Source organism: Argopecten irradians, chromosome 3, assembly GCF_041381155.1.
Source record: "Argopecten irradians isolate NY chromosome 3, Ai_NY, whole genome shotgun sequence".
NCBI lineage: Eukaryota > Metazoa > Mollusca > Bivalvia > Pectinida > Pectinidae > Argopecten > Argopecten irradians.
Window position 1 is genome coordinate 15,910,040 of NC_091136.1, and position 16,501 is coordinate 15,926,540.

Here is a 16,501-nt window from a genome sequence, read left to right on the forward strand (position 1 = left end):
TCTGTTTGCTTTTTTCATAAATTTAATGTATTTTTGTGATATTTTTTTAACATTCGTTTTACTTAACAGTATAAGACATGTACAAACCTTCGATTTGATAATTCATGTTGCATTGTCCTTGATTTTGTAAAAGGAGTGGCTTTATACTTTATTCTAAGTTTGTCTCAAAGGCAAATATATTCTGATCTGGTCAACTCTTTCGGACCGTACTATTGTGGAAGTACAAGGGCCTTTAAACTTTATCTTGTTCCTATACAGTGGCGATAAACAGGTCAAAGCCAGGACAAATATGATAAGATGTGCAAGAGTTTATCAAAATAGGGCGTAAACAGGGTGTTCTATACTTGGCGGTTACCTAAAAGAATATCAGTATGTCTTGTCTGCAGATTACTTCAAATTCGAGAACAATAGTTTTGTTACATCGGTGTAGTGGTCGCCTTGTAAAAATGAAAAAGAGCACTCTTGTTGGTTCTGTTGATCTTCACAAAGACAAGGAGCATACCAACACTAAGCCGTTCAGTGCCATTCCTGGACCAGTTGGCTTTCCTGGTTTAGGGTCCCTCATGCAATACATAGGTAAATATATAGGTATTTAAAATCAAACGATTTTTTTTCAAACAGATGCAAATGATAATGGAATACAAGAATTTAGATAGCATCATGGAGATTGCTATTACAGAGGCATGTAGTTGATTAAGGTTTTACAATGACTGACGGCAGAAAATATATAAAAAAATACTTTCAATGGCCAATGTCGGAACTGATGAAAATACAAATATTTACTAATTTTTACATTTTCATTCCCCGTTTTTGTACACTTTTTCCTTATTAAGGTTATTATATTGAAGTGATAAGAGAAATCAAGGTATGGATCACTTTGCTTGAATTGCATGCCATTCGGATATTACCTTTGGAGTTTTACATAGTATAAAGACCATGCATTACACAGGTCCTTTTAGAAAGTATGACATATCATGCTACCAGGGAGCGTTGGAATCCAGATGGAAGACGTATGGGCCAATCGTGAAAGAAACTATCGGAGCAAGAACCGCGGTGCGATTGTATGATCCAGACGATATTCAGACTGTTTATCAATATGAAGGGATATGGCCAAAAATTATACCGATTCTCGAGACTTCTAAGAAGTACCGTGAATGTCGTGAAATGTCACCGGGCCTAGGAAACGTGTAAGTTCATGGCAATAATGACCGAATTATCTATGTGATTCTGCGCAGTTCTGTTGTTAAGATAAAAATAATCATTCTAATGGGTAAATTCATAAGCCTACATATTCATATCCGTTAGTGTGAACTAAAGTGACAAATCGTCTTTGTAAATACAAAACTTTTTCAATATCAACAGAAGTTCGCATGCAGTCATATTTTAATCATACACTAGCATAAACGAAATGTTCATGGTGACCTATTGTTATTGATATTAGTAATGATGGCGATGCTACTGCATTGTATAAAAGCGAGTTACAGGTATTCGCAAACCTTTAGCTGCTTGTAAAAGACAAACATTATGGGCTTTTGAAATTACCTTTTTTAATTTTCAAACAATTTATTCCAGAGGGAGAAAATATATAATTAAAACAATTTAAATTATTTTCTTTTACAAATTGTGCGTCCCCAGGCACATTGAAGCAATACACAACTATGTAAAATCCTTATTGAACTTTCAATTGCTATGATGATTTTAGTTCATCTAACTTTTCTTTTATGTGTCTCATTGTGCACCAGGAATGGTGCGGAGTGGAACAGGATGCGGAAAGCTGTACAGTCATTAATGCTTCGGCCTAAGGAGGTGGCTGAATATCTTCCGTTCGTGAATGAAGTAGCCGATGATGTCTTGGCAGAAATAGAACAAAGGAAAGACTCTGAGGGAAACGTACATGACTTCAGTAGTCTAATGGTGCGCTGGAACATGGAAAGTGAGTAGAGAAAAAAATTATGCTTAATTGCGTATTACAGAATAAGGTTCTAGTATTACACGTGTGGCACACGTTTTGCGTATGTTATCGTCCCATGGTGTGCATGCAACATTTTATTGCGCCAATTTAATGGGATAGTAATAGGATAAAGAAAAGCCCATTGTCGAAAAGGATCTTTATGTATACATTATTTTTTTGTAAAATGTAAAATAAAATATTTTTCACGAAATCACAAACAAAGAATTGTTTTTGTTGTATCATTTTTTTTTCTTAAAAAAAATGGAAACACAATTAACGGACGTTAAATTGTTTTAATACAATATCTATTTTTTTAACATAGGGCATTGATTTCATTCAGGTTGTTTGTTGAATCCAGTGCAATACTTTTTTAATAGCTGCCGGCCTTATCTGCTTTGGAAAGAGACTAGGTTCATTAAAAGAAGGAATGGATTCACACACTCAACGAATGATACAAGCCAACAATGACATATTTGAGCTTACAACGAAGATGACGTTTTTACATCCCTGGCAATCAAGATCATACGCAGCACTATCCAAACGGCATTTTGAAGCAGAAGACTATTTCTACGGGTCTATTTTCATACCTAAATAATATCTTAATGCATTCTATATCACCTCTACATGTAGTCCGTTAAACCTGCCTATATGTTATCCCTTTTTAGTTTGCCTAGTGTATATTGTTAACCAAATTTCTTTCACGTGTGATTTACTTTCGTGAATTTTGTGATCAAAAAAACAAATCCAAACATTTATCTTCGCAAATTAACAGTTACATCTTAATACACTGTGCATTGAAAATTCCATTCGATTTTTAAATGCGCAATTGTTAATATTTGGGAACTTTTATTTTGAAATGGAAATTGCGAAATTTAATAGACGCGAGAGAAAGTTAGTTTAATACATATACGATATATAGGAAGGTTTAGCAGACTAATTAAAATGATGTTAGTCGTAAGTTATGTATTGAATATTCTTGTATCCTACGAAATTTTATACAATTCCTTGTTTCACCATCTTAATTTTTACAACGACGTGATGTATATAGTAATACACAAAAACATGTGGGTGTGAGGTATTAACCATATTATATTTGAAATAAATGAAACTGTCCTCAATATACCGTATAGCCGTTTGTTTTCGTAAGTATGGCATTTTTGCGAAAAATTGTGATGATCGCAAAAGGTTGACCCTCGAAATATTAAAAATCATCTATACTGTTAATGCCATATCGCGAAAATTTAAAACCGCTTAAATATGATTTTCTCGTTTTGCGATAAAATTGCGAAAATTTGTCTCGCGAAAATAACAGGCTTTACGGTATTGGTGGACACTATTTTGAATGCCTCATAGACTTACAAACAGAATAGGTAATATCAATCTACAATGTATATATAAATGATTATAAAAGAACGCGGAAATAAAACATCAGTTAATGGCATAAATGTTCATTGGTTCGAACTCGACTTTTATAGCGTTTTAATCGAATGATTAATTGCCATTTAAGCGGTTGAACCTAGTATTCATATACTATCGAGAATTCCATCTCGTATATTGTGGTGACACTTCACCTGATTTCAACTTTTTATCATTTACTTTGCCATAGAACAGAAATGGACAGGATTTGGTCAACACCACAATTTCTCATATGAATAACCTGGCAGAAAATGGTGAATTAAATGGAGATCAAGAGAAGCACTTTATTTCACACCTACTGTCCAACACTGAGCTCGGCTATAAGGATTTAAGTATCATTGTGATGAACGTGTTCGCTGATGGACTTAATGCTGTTAGTTCTTCTACCTTCCTTCTATATATTCTGCAAAACACTGTTTGTGAAGCAAAAAGTAATTTCCAGACTAATATATAGGCTAATATTGTTTTTCAAAATTTCAATTAGATATTGATTAGCGTTTGCTTGTGGGTGGTGTTGATTATTCGTAGAGAAATAGGTTGTAAAAGAAAGCATAATCTTGTGTATAACAGCTCTTGGCTACTACCTGAATAAATAAGGAATTTCGTCGCATAAAATACAAAATGAAAAAAACAAACATCTAAACTGCGGACGCTCTAATGTCACAAAAGCCGGGTTATTTTCGAAGAAATATAATCTTTTACTGATATAACGTATGTTATACTGAAGTAATATGACGTTCGTGTTCAACACGTTTAATAGCAGTCCTGATAAAATACATGTTTTAAAAGCTACAGTAATATCGAATAATTTAAACTGATGTTTGTCTATAATCATATTTCGATTCTTAATAATTATTCATATTCATTAAGCATTTCATTACTGTGAAATACAATAATACATGTTCACATGATTACTCTTATACTTTTGTAGACTGTTCCAGCATTCGTCCTTGCGCTTTATTGCCTTGCAAAGAACCCGCAGATACAAGAACAGGCATTCCAGGAGGTGCAGCAAAATACTTCGGATGACATCACTGATCTTTGTGTGAAAAATATACCTTATATAAAGGCGTGCTTTAAAGAATCTTACAGGTACCAAATGATGTTCCATTTTCTACTTCGGAAATGCAAATGCATATACTTTTATACTCTTTTACTCGAGTTTAAACCAAATTGAAACGCCAGCTTTCTTTCCTTTTTTTAGTGGATATTGCGAATACAATTAGGGTACGAGAAAAGAAGTCTTTCAAATGAAAATTTAGTCTAACATGAATATGGTTCAGTTTACTGAAAATAATTATTATATGAATGTGATTTTTGTTTTAATCTTTATTTAACAATAGGTTTTATCCATTGATCCTGGACACGAAAAGACTACTGGAAAAAGATGTTGTTATTAGGGGATACCACATACCTGCTGGGGTAGGTATCCCATTTTATTGTCTATAACAAACACGAATTGAAGACATGGCCTCCAATCTCCCTTATTTAGTTTGAGGAAATTTAGGTTGAAAATCAGAACAGCTGTGCAAAATATTGCATGTAACTATATACAACTTAAATACTTAATGGTTGAAAAGGTCAGTTATTCTTTCCGTGCCAAAGTTGGTGTGACGCAATGTTTACTATTTACCTTGCAAAATAATATAAAAGTGGGGGCCGCGGTGGGAGTATGGTTAAAAGATGTCCCGACATATTACAACAAGCCCTCCACTTCTGGGATGCGGGTTCGAATCCCATGTGGGTAAGTTGCCAGGTATTGACCGCTAGTCGGTGATTTTTCTCCGGGTACTCCGGCTTTCCTTCAACCAACAAATCTGGCACGTCCTTACTTGACTCTAGCTGTGCATAGGACGTTAAACTAATAAAACCAAAACCAAAGAAGATAACAAAAAAATGTGTATGGTTTATTATATGTACATTTGTTCGATTATTGTATTATCATATTTATTATTCATTACATTAATTCAAAATAACTACTTAATGTGACAATTTGATGTTTGTTGAAGCAAAAAATAATAAACGTCAAGGACGTATATGTCCTTGAAAAATATGTCTTCTATATTGTTTTAATCGATGGGATGCAAAATAAAATTATTTTCTATAAGCAAACTTTGAAATTACGTGTTTGTGTCTGTGATTAATACGCTGTTTTAAATCTGTTTTAAAAAAGGGTTTCCTTTAACATTTTCTTTAGTGTCCTACATAACATTCTTATTCTTGTATCTATATTGACAAGACGGTGATAGAACTATGTCCTTTCGTGCAACAAATGTCTCCTGACTACTTTGACCATCCCTATGACTACCAGCCTGAGCGGTGGATACGAGAAAGTAGTTACTACAAAAACCATCATCCTTACATTATCATTCCCTTCAGTCACGGTCCAAGGATGTGTATAGGTATGTTTCAGGTGGATATTTAGGTAGTATAGTAATGCTAACCGTGACGAGGGATTTTTATTTTTACCTCGGAAGGTGTATTCATATTCTAAAATTCATTACTTTTCTCTGATACGTCGACATTATTATTACAATTTGAATTAATTTTCCTATGTGGGTATTTCGCCATTTTGAAAATTTCCCAGTACACTGTAAATTACGTGATACTTTTTATGTTGTTAACATCCATAACATTTTATATTTAGCATTGTTTCTGAAAACGACATTCAAATATTGAGAATACAACCACTTTGTTGAAATCAATATAGTTTAAAGTCAATTTGCATGGCATTGTATCTGTCTACTTGGCATTCATTTACTTTCAGGCAGACGCATAGCTGAACAAGACATGTACGTGATGATGGCGAAATTGTTGAAAAAGTATAGAGTCAGCACTCCAACAAAAGATTTGGGCTTAAAATATCAAATCATTCAGATACTCGACCGGCCTGTGACATTCCAATTTCAGGAACGCACATAGTATTTTGTTTGAAACTGTTTTCGGTTATAATTAATATGATTCATGCATATGTAAAATATTTCATAGAAAAAAAAAAAGAAAAAAATAAGAACTTCAGTATAGTGTATTATATTGTGTTGGATTTAGCATGTAATCAGTTGAATCGCAAAAAACATGGGATTTTTGATAAGTACATTGTATCTCATTCTGTTAGACTAATAGATTTAAAAAGACATTGAGCATGAAAATGCAACATTTAGTTATCACAAAAAAAAGTTGGTTTAATATACATGTATGTACTCAATCTTCAAATTCATCGAGATTTTCATCCTGGTCAAGAAGAATAAATAAAATTTGCAACATAAATAAACCATATTTGACCTAATAAGGGCTCATTACACAGGTAATTGACCATGTGGGCACCATTTTTAAAGTTTTATTTTTACAACTTTTTTGAAATGATGTTGTCATAAAGAGGTGCTCTTATTTGGGGCATTTTTAATTAAAACACAGTACTTTCTCATAAATGTGAATGAAATTAACATAAATATCACCTATGTAAAATCAACATAAATATTTGATAAACAATGTCAGGAGGGATATACCGTATTCGCCATAATTAGCGCCCCTCCCCCTATAAGTGCCCCTCCTGTTTTCTGGAGAAGAGTTGAAGCTGTATAAACGCCCCCATCCCATGGATTTAACAATGTTTTACAACATGCGATGCCTCTTACATCAACATTTTATGCATGATATTTTTTTGTCTACAACTTACATTTTGAGCGCCCCTTTGTTACAATTTTAAGCACACTGGGCGCTAATTACTGCAAATATGGTAATACAAATTCAAATTTGAGCTAGGGTGGCAATATACTTATGCTTTCATCCTACATGCTCAACCTTTTATCCCTGCAATTTCATATTGAACTGTTCCAACCTCTGAACTTGAAGAATTCCAATTTGACTTCAGGGGTAGATTCCTAATGAACCAGTTAAAAATGCTGACCTCATGACCTTGAACCAACAGAAGATGACCGCCACATTTTTTATTTTCCCGTAGGATCTGGACCTTCTGGCCGGTGACTTTTTAGATAGCCTCGTCTACAATGACAGAACTCATCAAAATATTTATAGAATAAATTTTATCATACCAAAAATCTAAACACACAGCATTTTCACACTGTATGGTTATACTGATATTTACATTTTAAATCCATAATTACCAAAAATATCAAATAGACAGTGAGAAAAAAAATAATTAAAGATGCTCCACCACCTACAGAGCATAAAAGATATTCATCAATTGAACAATAATTGGTGTTTAATCGTGTATATATTTAACTTAATAACACACAAAAAATAAGAAAAATATTATTTTTTGCTTTTGGTGTATAGCCATGTGCAATTGTTACTTCATTCCATGTAGGACATAGTGCAATGAAATTGTTCCGGGACACAATTAAATATTATGTTTTCAATATTTTTATCTACAAATAAAATTGAAAGCTCAATTTTTGAAATGATGGTTATGGTTTAAAGTAAGTAACATTTGTAACTGAAGAAAATTACTAATTTGTCTGCTCCTGTTTTTGATAGAGAAAGAATATCATTTGTCAGCGAGGAGCATCTGTAAACTTAACAAATTTACTTGCAGGGGACATTGAGCTTAGATGATCTATTTGAAAAGTGTTACCATATAGCCAGTTATTAATAGTTTGAAGGATATGAACATTTATTTCGTAACTAAATTAAATGTTGGTTAAAAACTAACAGTGTATACATGTAAATGTATTTTTAAAGCCAGATTGCAAAATTCTGATATTAAAAATTAAAGTTAAAATTTGATTTTCTCTCTTTAAGTGAATTTGATTTCCTCTCTTTATGTGTAAATTGAGAAAAATTTTGCCATCCCATACAACCATCAGCCAGAACATATACTTACAGTAATGTATTAGTCTGTTGAAGTTCTTCTATCTTGCTTTCAGTTTTCTCCATCCATTCCCGATACTTCTCACCCCATGACCTGTTTATCTGTAAGAAGATAATACATGTCAAAGATAGATATGTATATGATTGCTAAAGAACAAGTACAAATAGATATTTTATGAAACGGCATTGGACTGGGTTTGGACATCAAAGAACAGGAAACTCAATCTGCAGAGTATCCGGCTATATAATGTTCGGAGGTCCTTGGTTCATACTCCAGTCTGGCCTTCATATTTTTTCCATTTGTGTTACAATTATCAAAAACAATCTAAAGCTTGTGCACAGGCTAGACAAAGCTAAAGAATGGAATCTAGTGACACATTCTGGTAAATAATTGATAAGTACCAAACAAGATCCTAATCTACCTTAATCTACTATTAAAGATCAGCCTTAATTTACCCAAATCTTACTATAAGTCTATCACATTCTACCTAACCTACCTCAACTTACCGAAGCAACATCCAGTAGATATTATTTACAACGAATACACGTACCCGGCCTACATGTACTATACCTTTCAGTCGGGTACTATACATGTACTATACCTTTCAATCACGCAAAATTTTCTATACTTTCTTGCAGGTTTCCAATTATTTTAAGCGTTTACATGAATGTATACATTATTTTTGTCCAAAAGAAACACAACGACCATTCTTAATGCCTACTTTACCACTCATAAGATTTCAAATTCATAATTTGTAAACTTGCCGTATAATTTTCCTTCGAAAAGGCCATCATATTTGTGTGTGAAAAAAATAATGTCTCGCTGTCAATTTGATATTTTATACCGTTCAAAGTAAAAGAGAATGCATACAGACGTTTTAATAATGGTTTGCACAAACATTTCTATGCTCTATAAGCAGTATTAGGCACCAATTGAAGCTCTAAAGAAGACACCATTATCTGTCTAAAAGTCTTTTGAGCTACAATATTTGCAGCTAGGTATTATCAAGTACGATTTGGTAATTTGATTTGTAAATCAAATTAAGTGACAATCTGTGCACCTTTAGTTTTTCGTTTCCCATAATCACAACTATCTTCTGTTCAAGAAGTAAATTATGTACGTAAACACAATAGAGTAAAGGGAGATAACTCAACATCCTTTTTCATCTGAAGTTATATTTCACGTGACGATCATGCTCAATGTATTTTCACAGATTACGATTATGTGTACAACACAATGTAACATTATACCCTGAATCAGTTATATTATATATACAAACTGGAGAATACATTCAATATTGTCTGTAGATTATTAAAGACCACTACATTTCCGAAACAATTACTGAATGTTTATTATCAACAATTATCAATATTAATTATAACATGAACACATTTATATCATTAACGTCTGACGTAGATACAACATCAGGAAACCCTGATCATGTCTATGGAGTAAATCTATGTTTTAATAGTGATTAAAGTTCACTTCACTGCTTTGCTGCGTGGCTTAGGGATAGTCAACTTTTACGCGGAAAGTAATGACACAGGAAAATATAAGATAAACATTGCTATAGGAATCTAGGAATCAAGTTTTGATAATCATACATATTGTTTTTGAATTATTAAGAAAGTGATGACACTTGTAGTACATATAAACTGTAAGCTAATCAAAATTATCAAACTTATTTTATACGGGGGTTATGTACATTTTGAAAATTAAAAGATTTCCATATCTTAAAGGCCCACTACCTTTCCGAAGCAAAATATAAAGTTTTCTTATAAAACATTAATAACATCAGAAAAATATATACCAATGGAATAAGATGAGGTTACAACACCAAAAATATGCAAGTTTCCTGCGTAATACATGAAAGCAGTGGAGAGTCATTTCGCTGTTTTGACGTATGACGCAGTGATAGTCAACTACTGCCCTGTATTTAGGACGACGGGGGAAACATAAGACGACCAGCATTATGAAAATCAACATTTTATTTATTTCAATAAAATTGTTGAGAAGGTGATGATAAATGTAGTATTAACGGTAAGTTAATAACTTTTTTAACTCTACAAAACTATCGATCTCGTTTTACATTCCCATTTTAAAAATTAAAAGCCGTTTTGAAAAGGTAATGGGCCTTTAATTACTTTAAAAATATAAATAATCTGTGATTACCTCAATTTTAAGTTTCTCCTCGTTTTCACACCATTTAGCTTCCTTGATGCTGAGCTCTGTAACAAGGGAGGTAACCCTATCCTTCAGATCGGTGTTTTCAATCATTAAGGCAGCATTGTCCGCCTCTAAACTGGAGACTTGTCCTCGTAATGCATCAAGCTCGATTTCATGGTTGCAGGAACTCTCCTAAAAGAAATAAAATGTAATTTTATTTAAATATTCAGTGAATGAATTGGTTGGTTTGAAAATGTTTCCGTTCTTACTTATAAACTAGACATCTCTGGACATTAAACACTTTTATTATTGACTTAAAGGTGACTATTGCCTACAATTTTAACAATTGCAATACTGTTGCTATCAGGGAAAACACAATTGAAATATTTTGATTATTACAGACTACAATTGTATTTCAATTAAAAGTATTGCACAAAACATCAATCAAATTACTATTAATGAAATAAAAATACTAAAAAATATATAACACTATTACACATGTATTAGATCTTTGTTTCCCCCCCCCCCCTCCAATCCATCCTTGATACTCCAGTAGTTCTGAAGTTCTGATCACTTACGATCTCTACACCCCTGGACTATCTCATAGTAAAACTGGAGGCAATAGAACAGAACATGTAATTTAGCCCTTGATACACATAAACAGGGCCGTATATTGTTACACTGTGGTTGACTATGTGGCTTTGAAGTAGGCGTCACTCTCTCTCTCTCTCTGTAGTCTTCAAAAGAATTTTTGCTGGCCTGTGATTTGTTCACAATTTTTGCCTCTGAGCTTCCTTTAGTTCTACTATGAGATAGTCCAGGGGTGTAGAGATCGCAAGTGATCGGAACCCGTGGATTATCAAGGATGTCCCCAATCTTGTTCTATACATAAATTTTTTTTTAAGTGCATAAAATTTTTTTTAAGTGCTCCAGGTACTAATTGAACCAAATAATTAATTAATGCCTACGAAGTGAATCTAGTTGGTGAACAACACCTACCTCCTTCTTTAACAGCTCGATCTCGGCAGCAAATTTTTTTCGGAGTTCTTCCATGTCCTCTTGATGTTTATCCCCCCTATTCTGCGGTGCTGCCTTCACTGTGGTTTCTCTGTCAAAGTCAAAATATGAAACATAACCCGACAAAAACGCCCTTTGTCTAATCTAGATCCCTTAGTATTCTAGCTGGCATGATGTTTTTATTTTCAATTTATCTTTATTTATCAAAGCCTGGTTAGATTTACATCTTAGACTCTTCCCTTTGATAATTATATGAAAACTGATAAAAAATTCTTTATTTCCATTTGAAGTTGTTTCTGGAATATATTGATTTTTTTAATTATGATTTTATTTTTTTTATTTTTTTTTTTATTTTTTATTTTTTTTTTTATTTTTTAGTGGTTTTTTTTTTTGCATTGTCTACTCCTACCACATACTGCTTGACTAGATAAATTAACTGGTATGAGTACAATGAAGAGCTGTGTCTGTTTCAGATTCACTATATGTAGCAAGACTTCAGATCACTGTTAGTGTAGCCTATAGCTTGTATACAAACCACTATTTCACTAAGAGAGTATACATATATGTTTGTTTGTTTGTTTGATTTATTAACGTCCTATCAACAGCTATGGTCATGTAAGGACGGCCTTCCATGTATGCGGTGTGCTGCGTGTATGTAGTGCGAGGTCAGTGTTTTGGGAGACTGCGGTATATTCATGTTGTGTCTCCTATAGTGGAACTGTTGCCCTTTTTATAGTGCTATTTCACTGAAGCATGCCGCCGAAGACACCAAGCAACACACCCCACGGGTCACATTATACTGACAACGGGCGAACCAGTCGTCCCACTCCCTGTATGCTGAGCGCTAAGCAGGAGCAGAAACTACCACTTTTATAGACTTTGGTGTGTCTCGGCCAGGGAACAGAACCCAGAGCCTTCCTCACAGGGGCAAACGCTCAACTCAAGGCCAAAAGTGAGGCGGTGCCAAGGGAGGCATTAGGGAAGATAAAGTCAGTTAGGAAGAAAAGAAAAGATAAGATCCTAAATTTAGACGCCTTTTACGATCATGCAATAGGGACAGCAGGTACGATTCTAACGCCCTACCTTAATTTCCAGTGAAAAAAGTAGTGGCTATAATCCCAAAAATATGTTAGTTGTTGGTCTTGCAAAATTAAACCAAATATTTGTAGATTAATAAAAACATTTACATCTCGATAACTGTGCATACCTTTTTTATTACTACGCACAACTGGTACAAATATTACCTTTTACTAAAAGGTGTTCCCACTTCAAGAACTTCTCTCTCCCTTTTCAGAACAGTTGTGTTTTTAGCTTTTCTTAACTCGTCCAGTCGCTTTCTCAGGCTTGTAACCTCATCTTCAAGCTTGTAAGACAAAAAGTTAATGCCAAATTTAAAGTAATTTTATAAGACAAATAAAATGATAATGTCAAATAATAATTAAGAATTCTCTGTTATTTTACTTAGCAAAATATTTACACTGTAGAGTCGATGATGCATGAGTTCAAACACTATTTTCACTAGTTTATGTACCAGTACCCATTTTACAACAAACAATATGTTTTTAATCTTGAAGATAATTTTGAATTTTGGGGATTATTTACCTCTTTTACTCGCTGTTTAAGGATTACTTCATTGTGTTTACTGTTATTGGTAAGGGCCAACTTCTTACTAGTAGCCATCTTGATCTCTCAACCTGAAAATAAAAATATCAATTTACAAGTGTAGTCAACAACTTAGTACAAATTTTAAATAGTATTTCGCGAATAATATTCATATTTAGAACTTGTACATACAATTTGTTATTATGCATGGGTTTAATCTGAGCAGTGATTGAGCAAGATACTGGATAATTTCAGAGGCTTATACTTTTTTAACTAGGAAAAGACAAACATTTTTGCTTCTTTTTTTAATTTTCTCTAGGGGAAATAGGGGTTTTTATTCAGCCCAACCTAAAAATACTGGTACAATGTAAACGGTTACTGACAAGGTCTCAGACAGCAGACTTGGGGCATCTTGACAGATAAGTGCCTGTATATTGTATACGTCCTATATGCCAGCATACATTTGAAAATGTCACAAGAGGAAACAAGATTCATTTCAAACTATCAGAGTTGCTTCCCTTCATTTCAGCTGCACTCTGTCATCAGTACTACTTGAGTGAAGTGAATAAAGAAGGGAGCATATTGTAACTTATTTTAGATGTGGAGGTGTATGATCCAGTCTATAGGTATCAGATACAGTGTACTTATAATTAAGTATGATGTCATCAATGGTGATCACTAATGCAGGTGTAGAAATAATATTATAGATTTAATTCAATTAATTTTCAAATTAGGAATTATCCCTGAGTAACATATGTAGGTGTATAATGTAGATTTATACATCTTTACTGATATTTTATCTACTGAAGTTGAATCAGGAAAGTGAACCAGCTGATATCAAATATACAATCAGCTAAATAGATACCATCAGCTAGCAATACACATTGTTTACTCCAAAAGATTATGAAGTGTTCATTAAATTATCTCTCCTATTAAATGTACCTGCATTTAAATGTAACATCTATGCATAATACCTTTTCATTCCTTTGTTTGTGGTAGGCTTACCTACAGCCACCCTCGATACTCCAGGGGTTACTATCACTGATGTTATATCATTGAAGGCTACAGAACACACAGGTAATGTGGTCCTTTGATGTACTGTACTTCAAAAGTATCAAATAACAATACATTGTGGCTGACTACATACATGTGTGGCTTCAAAGTTGGGTTCGCACTCTATGTAATCATCAAAAGTCTTTGCAGGCCTGTGATTGGTCAGTTGTTTTCTCCTAAACTGTCTCTAGTTTTACTATAACTATATTATATGTACATGTAGTCCAGGGGTGGATATGACATCAGTGATAGTAACCCCCAGAGTTACAAGAATGGCCTAAAGCTGGCCAACATCTTTAAAATTTATTGATATATCTTTATATCATTTTATGCAATCTGATCACACTCCATAAGTGTCATCTTAGTTCAATAGTATGCCAATGCATGCACATGTAATTAACTTCCGACTAGCAGGGTATATGCCACTGGAACCAGAGATGACTTGTCATTTGAGTCCCTGTCGTCCAACGGGGCCTTGTTCCTAATGATGAGATACATACAATATCTATTTACAAATTTTTCATATATTACAAATGACCTATCTTGTATATATCTTATCGTTAGGAATGAGGCCCTGTGGTCGGCCTGTGTCTCTAGTATGAGTGTGACCGTCAAACCACATGGTCTAGTTCCTAGTGATAGCTAGCTAGTATTTACCATGCAGGGTTACACATATCTTATCACAAGATATGTGTAACCCTGCATGGTGAATACTAGCTAGCTGCAATATATATATACCGCTAAGCTAGAAAGAACTTCTCTTTAGCTTGATCGGTTGAGCGTCAGATTAGTAACCCAGAGGTCCCAGGTTTGAATCCTGGCTGATCGAGGCAGTGTTTATGATATATAATGTTTATATATATATATATATCAAATCATGCGCCCTTTTACATATGTTTAAGATATGTGTAGATCTTGTCTGTTTACATACAAATGTAATGTAAACAAACACGACATATAACTCATCATTCATCCTTCATACTCCATTTATTACTAAAATAACTGTCATTATATCACTGAAGTTAGCCTGAGATACTCTGACCCTGACACCTGAATTAGACATTATGACAGATAGATGTCTGGTGTAGGGCCAGAGCGCAGTGCTACATTTGTATATCAAATGGTGGAACTTACCGACACCGTTTAAATTGGTATCGGGCCATGTCATCTCCTAATTTAGACTGACCTCCGAGAAGTCACACTTACCTTGGTCTTTTCAACAAATGAATAATTCATTTACCCAAATATAGCAATCCGTCGAGATTAGAGGCAATTTACAAACTATGAGAAAATCGCGACGACAAGGAGGAAGATTTAAAGTTGAAACTACTGTATTGACATAATATAAAGTGCATGCGTGCAGATACAAAATGTAAAATGAATTGCTGTGGGTAGATAAATTATTCATTTGTTAAAAAGACCAATTTTAAGTTAAGTGACGCTTCTCGGTGGTAATGTTTTGTAAGCAGTCTCAATCGGAGATGACCGGGCCCGATACCAAATAAACCGTGTCGGCGAGTTCCACCATTTGATGTAGCATATTGCGCTCTGGCCCTACACTACTCCTACACGATTATGAGGTCTTATTCCACCTGACTCCATTGGGTGGATATGTCACACGGCGCAATGTTAAAAAGTATCTTGTCGTGTTAACCTCTAACATTGCTGGAGTAGCCCTACACCATTCATCTATCATAATGTCTAAGTCCAGGTGTCAGGGCCAGAGTATCTCGGGCTACACTGAAGGCAGCTCAGCTGTGACCGCAAATAGGGATCTTTTGATGAATAATGTACATCAAAGGACTAAATTACCTGTTCTTTTCTATTGTGCCCAGTTTTACTATTAGATAACCCAGGGTTGGACATAACGGCAGTTATAGTTACCCCTGGAGTATCGAGGGTGTTCATCACGACATTAATAAGGAACGTCTACCAGACCACAGGTGTCTGCTTCTGGTTTGATAAAAATATAATAACCTACCCCTGCTTTTGTAGAGGTAGGATATTTTATTTTTCCAAAACCAGATGCAGACGCCTGTCACTGCCTGTGACCACAGGGCCTCGTTACTAATGATGATATATATAAGATAGGTCACGTCTATTTACATACATTATGTATGTAAATAGACGTGACCTATCTTATATATATCATTATTACTAACGAGGCCCTGTGCTGTGACCATAACCTGACTGGTAAAACTGAACAAGCGGCATCCACAAATCTCTTCTGCAGTTAGCTATATGCAGGATATAAAAAACAATGCAAATAATCTATATATATATGTAAAATAAATGTTAGTTAGCGCCTCATTTACCCGTCCCGTCGGCCGTTACGTATTCAACAGATTCCAGTTTGTTTAGACGGCCATGTTGATGACCTTTGACCCAAATGGGACGAGGTCAGAGGTTAATAAACAAAAAAAATGTAGTACATCGAAATAAATTATCATGTTATGTAAAAATAT

General features: G+C 34.1%; 2 protein-coding genes across 2 annotated transcripts; one reads left to right on the top strand and one right to left on the bottom strand.

The window, feature by feature from the left end:
* The first annotated feature begins 71 nt into the window (after positions 1 to 71).
* LOC138317662 (probable cytochrome P450 CYP44) lies at positions 72 to 6,325 on the top strand. The gene is made up of 9 exons (XM_069259475.1): positions 72 to 576; positions 950 to 1,187; positions 1,743 to 1,933; positions 2,329 to 2,524; positions 3,563 to 3,740; positions 4,299 to 4,459; positions 4,711 to 4,789; positions 5,607 to 5,769; positions 6,135 to 6,325. The coding sequence occupies exons 1-9, from the start codon at positions 372 to 374 to the stop codon at positions 6,287 to 6,289; spliced, it is 1,566 nt and encodes a 521-aa protein (XP_069115576.1). The 5' UTR covers positions 72 to 371; the 3' UTR covers positions 6,290 to 6,325.
* A 163-nt stretch (positions 6,326 to 6,488) lies between these two features.
* On the bottom strand, positions 6,489 to 16,432 carry LOC138317665 (uncharacterized). Its single transcript, XM_069259478.1, has 7 exons — positions 16,352 to 16,432; positions 12,984 to 13,075; positions 12,626 to 12,744; positions 11,364 to 11,472; positions 10,371 to 10,556; positions 8,211 to 8,299; positions 6,489 to 7,369 (listed from the first exon to the last, which is right to left on the bottom strand). Exons 2-7 carry the CDS (start codon positions 13,059 to 13,061, stop codon positions 7,315 to 7,317), a joined length of 636 nt encoding a protein of 211 aa, XP_069115579.1. The 5' UTR covers positions 13,062 to 13,075; positions 16,352 to 16,432; the 3' UTR covers positions 6,489 to 7,314.
* Between the last annotated feature and the right edge of the window lie 69 nt (positions 16,433 to 16,501).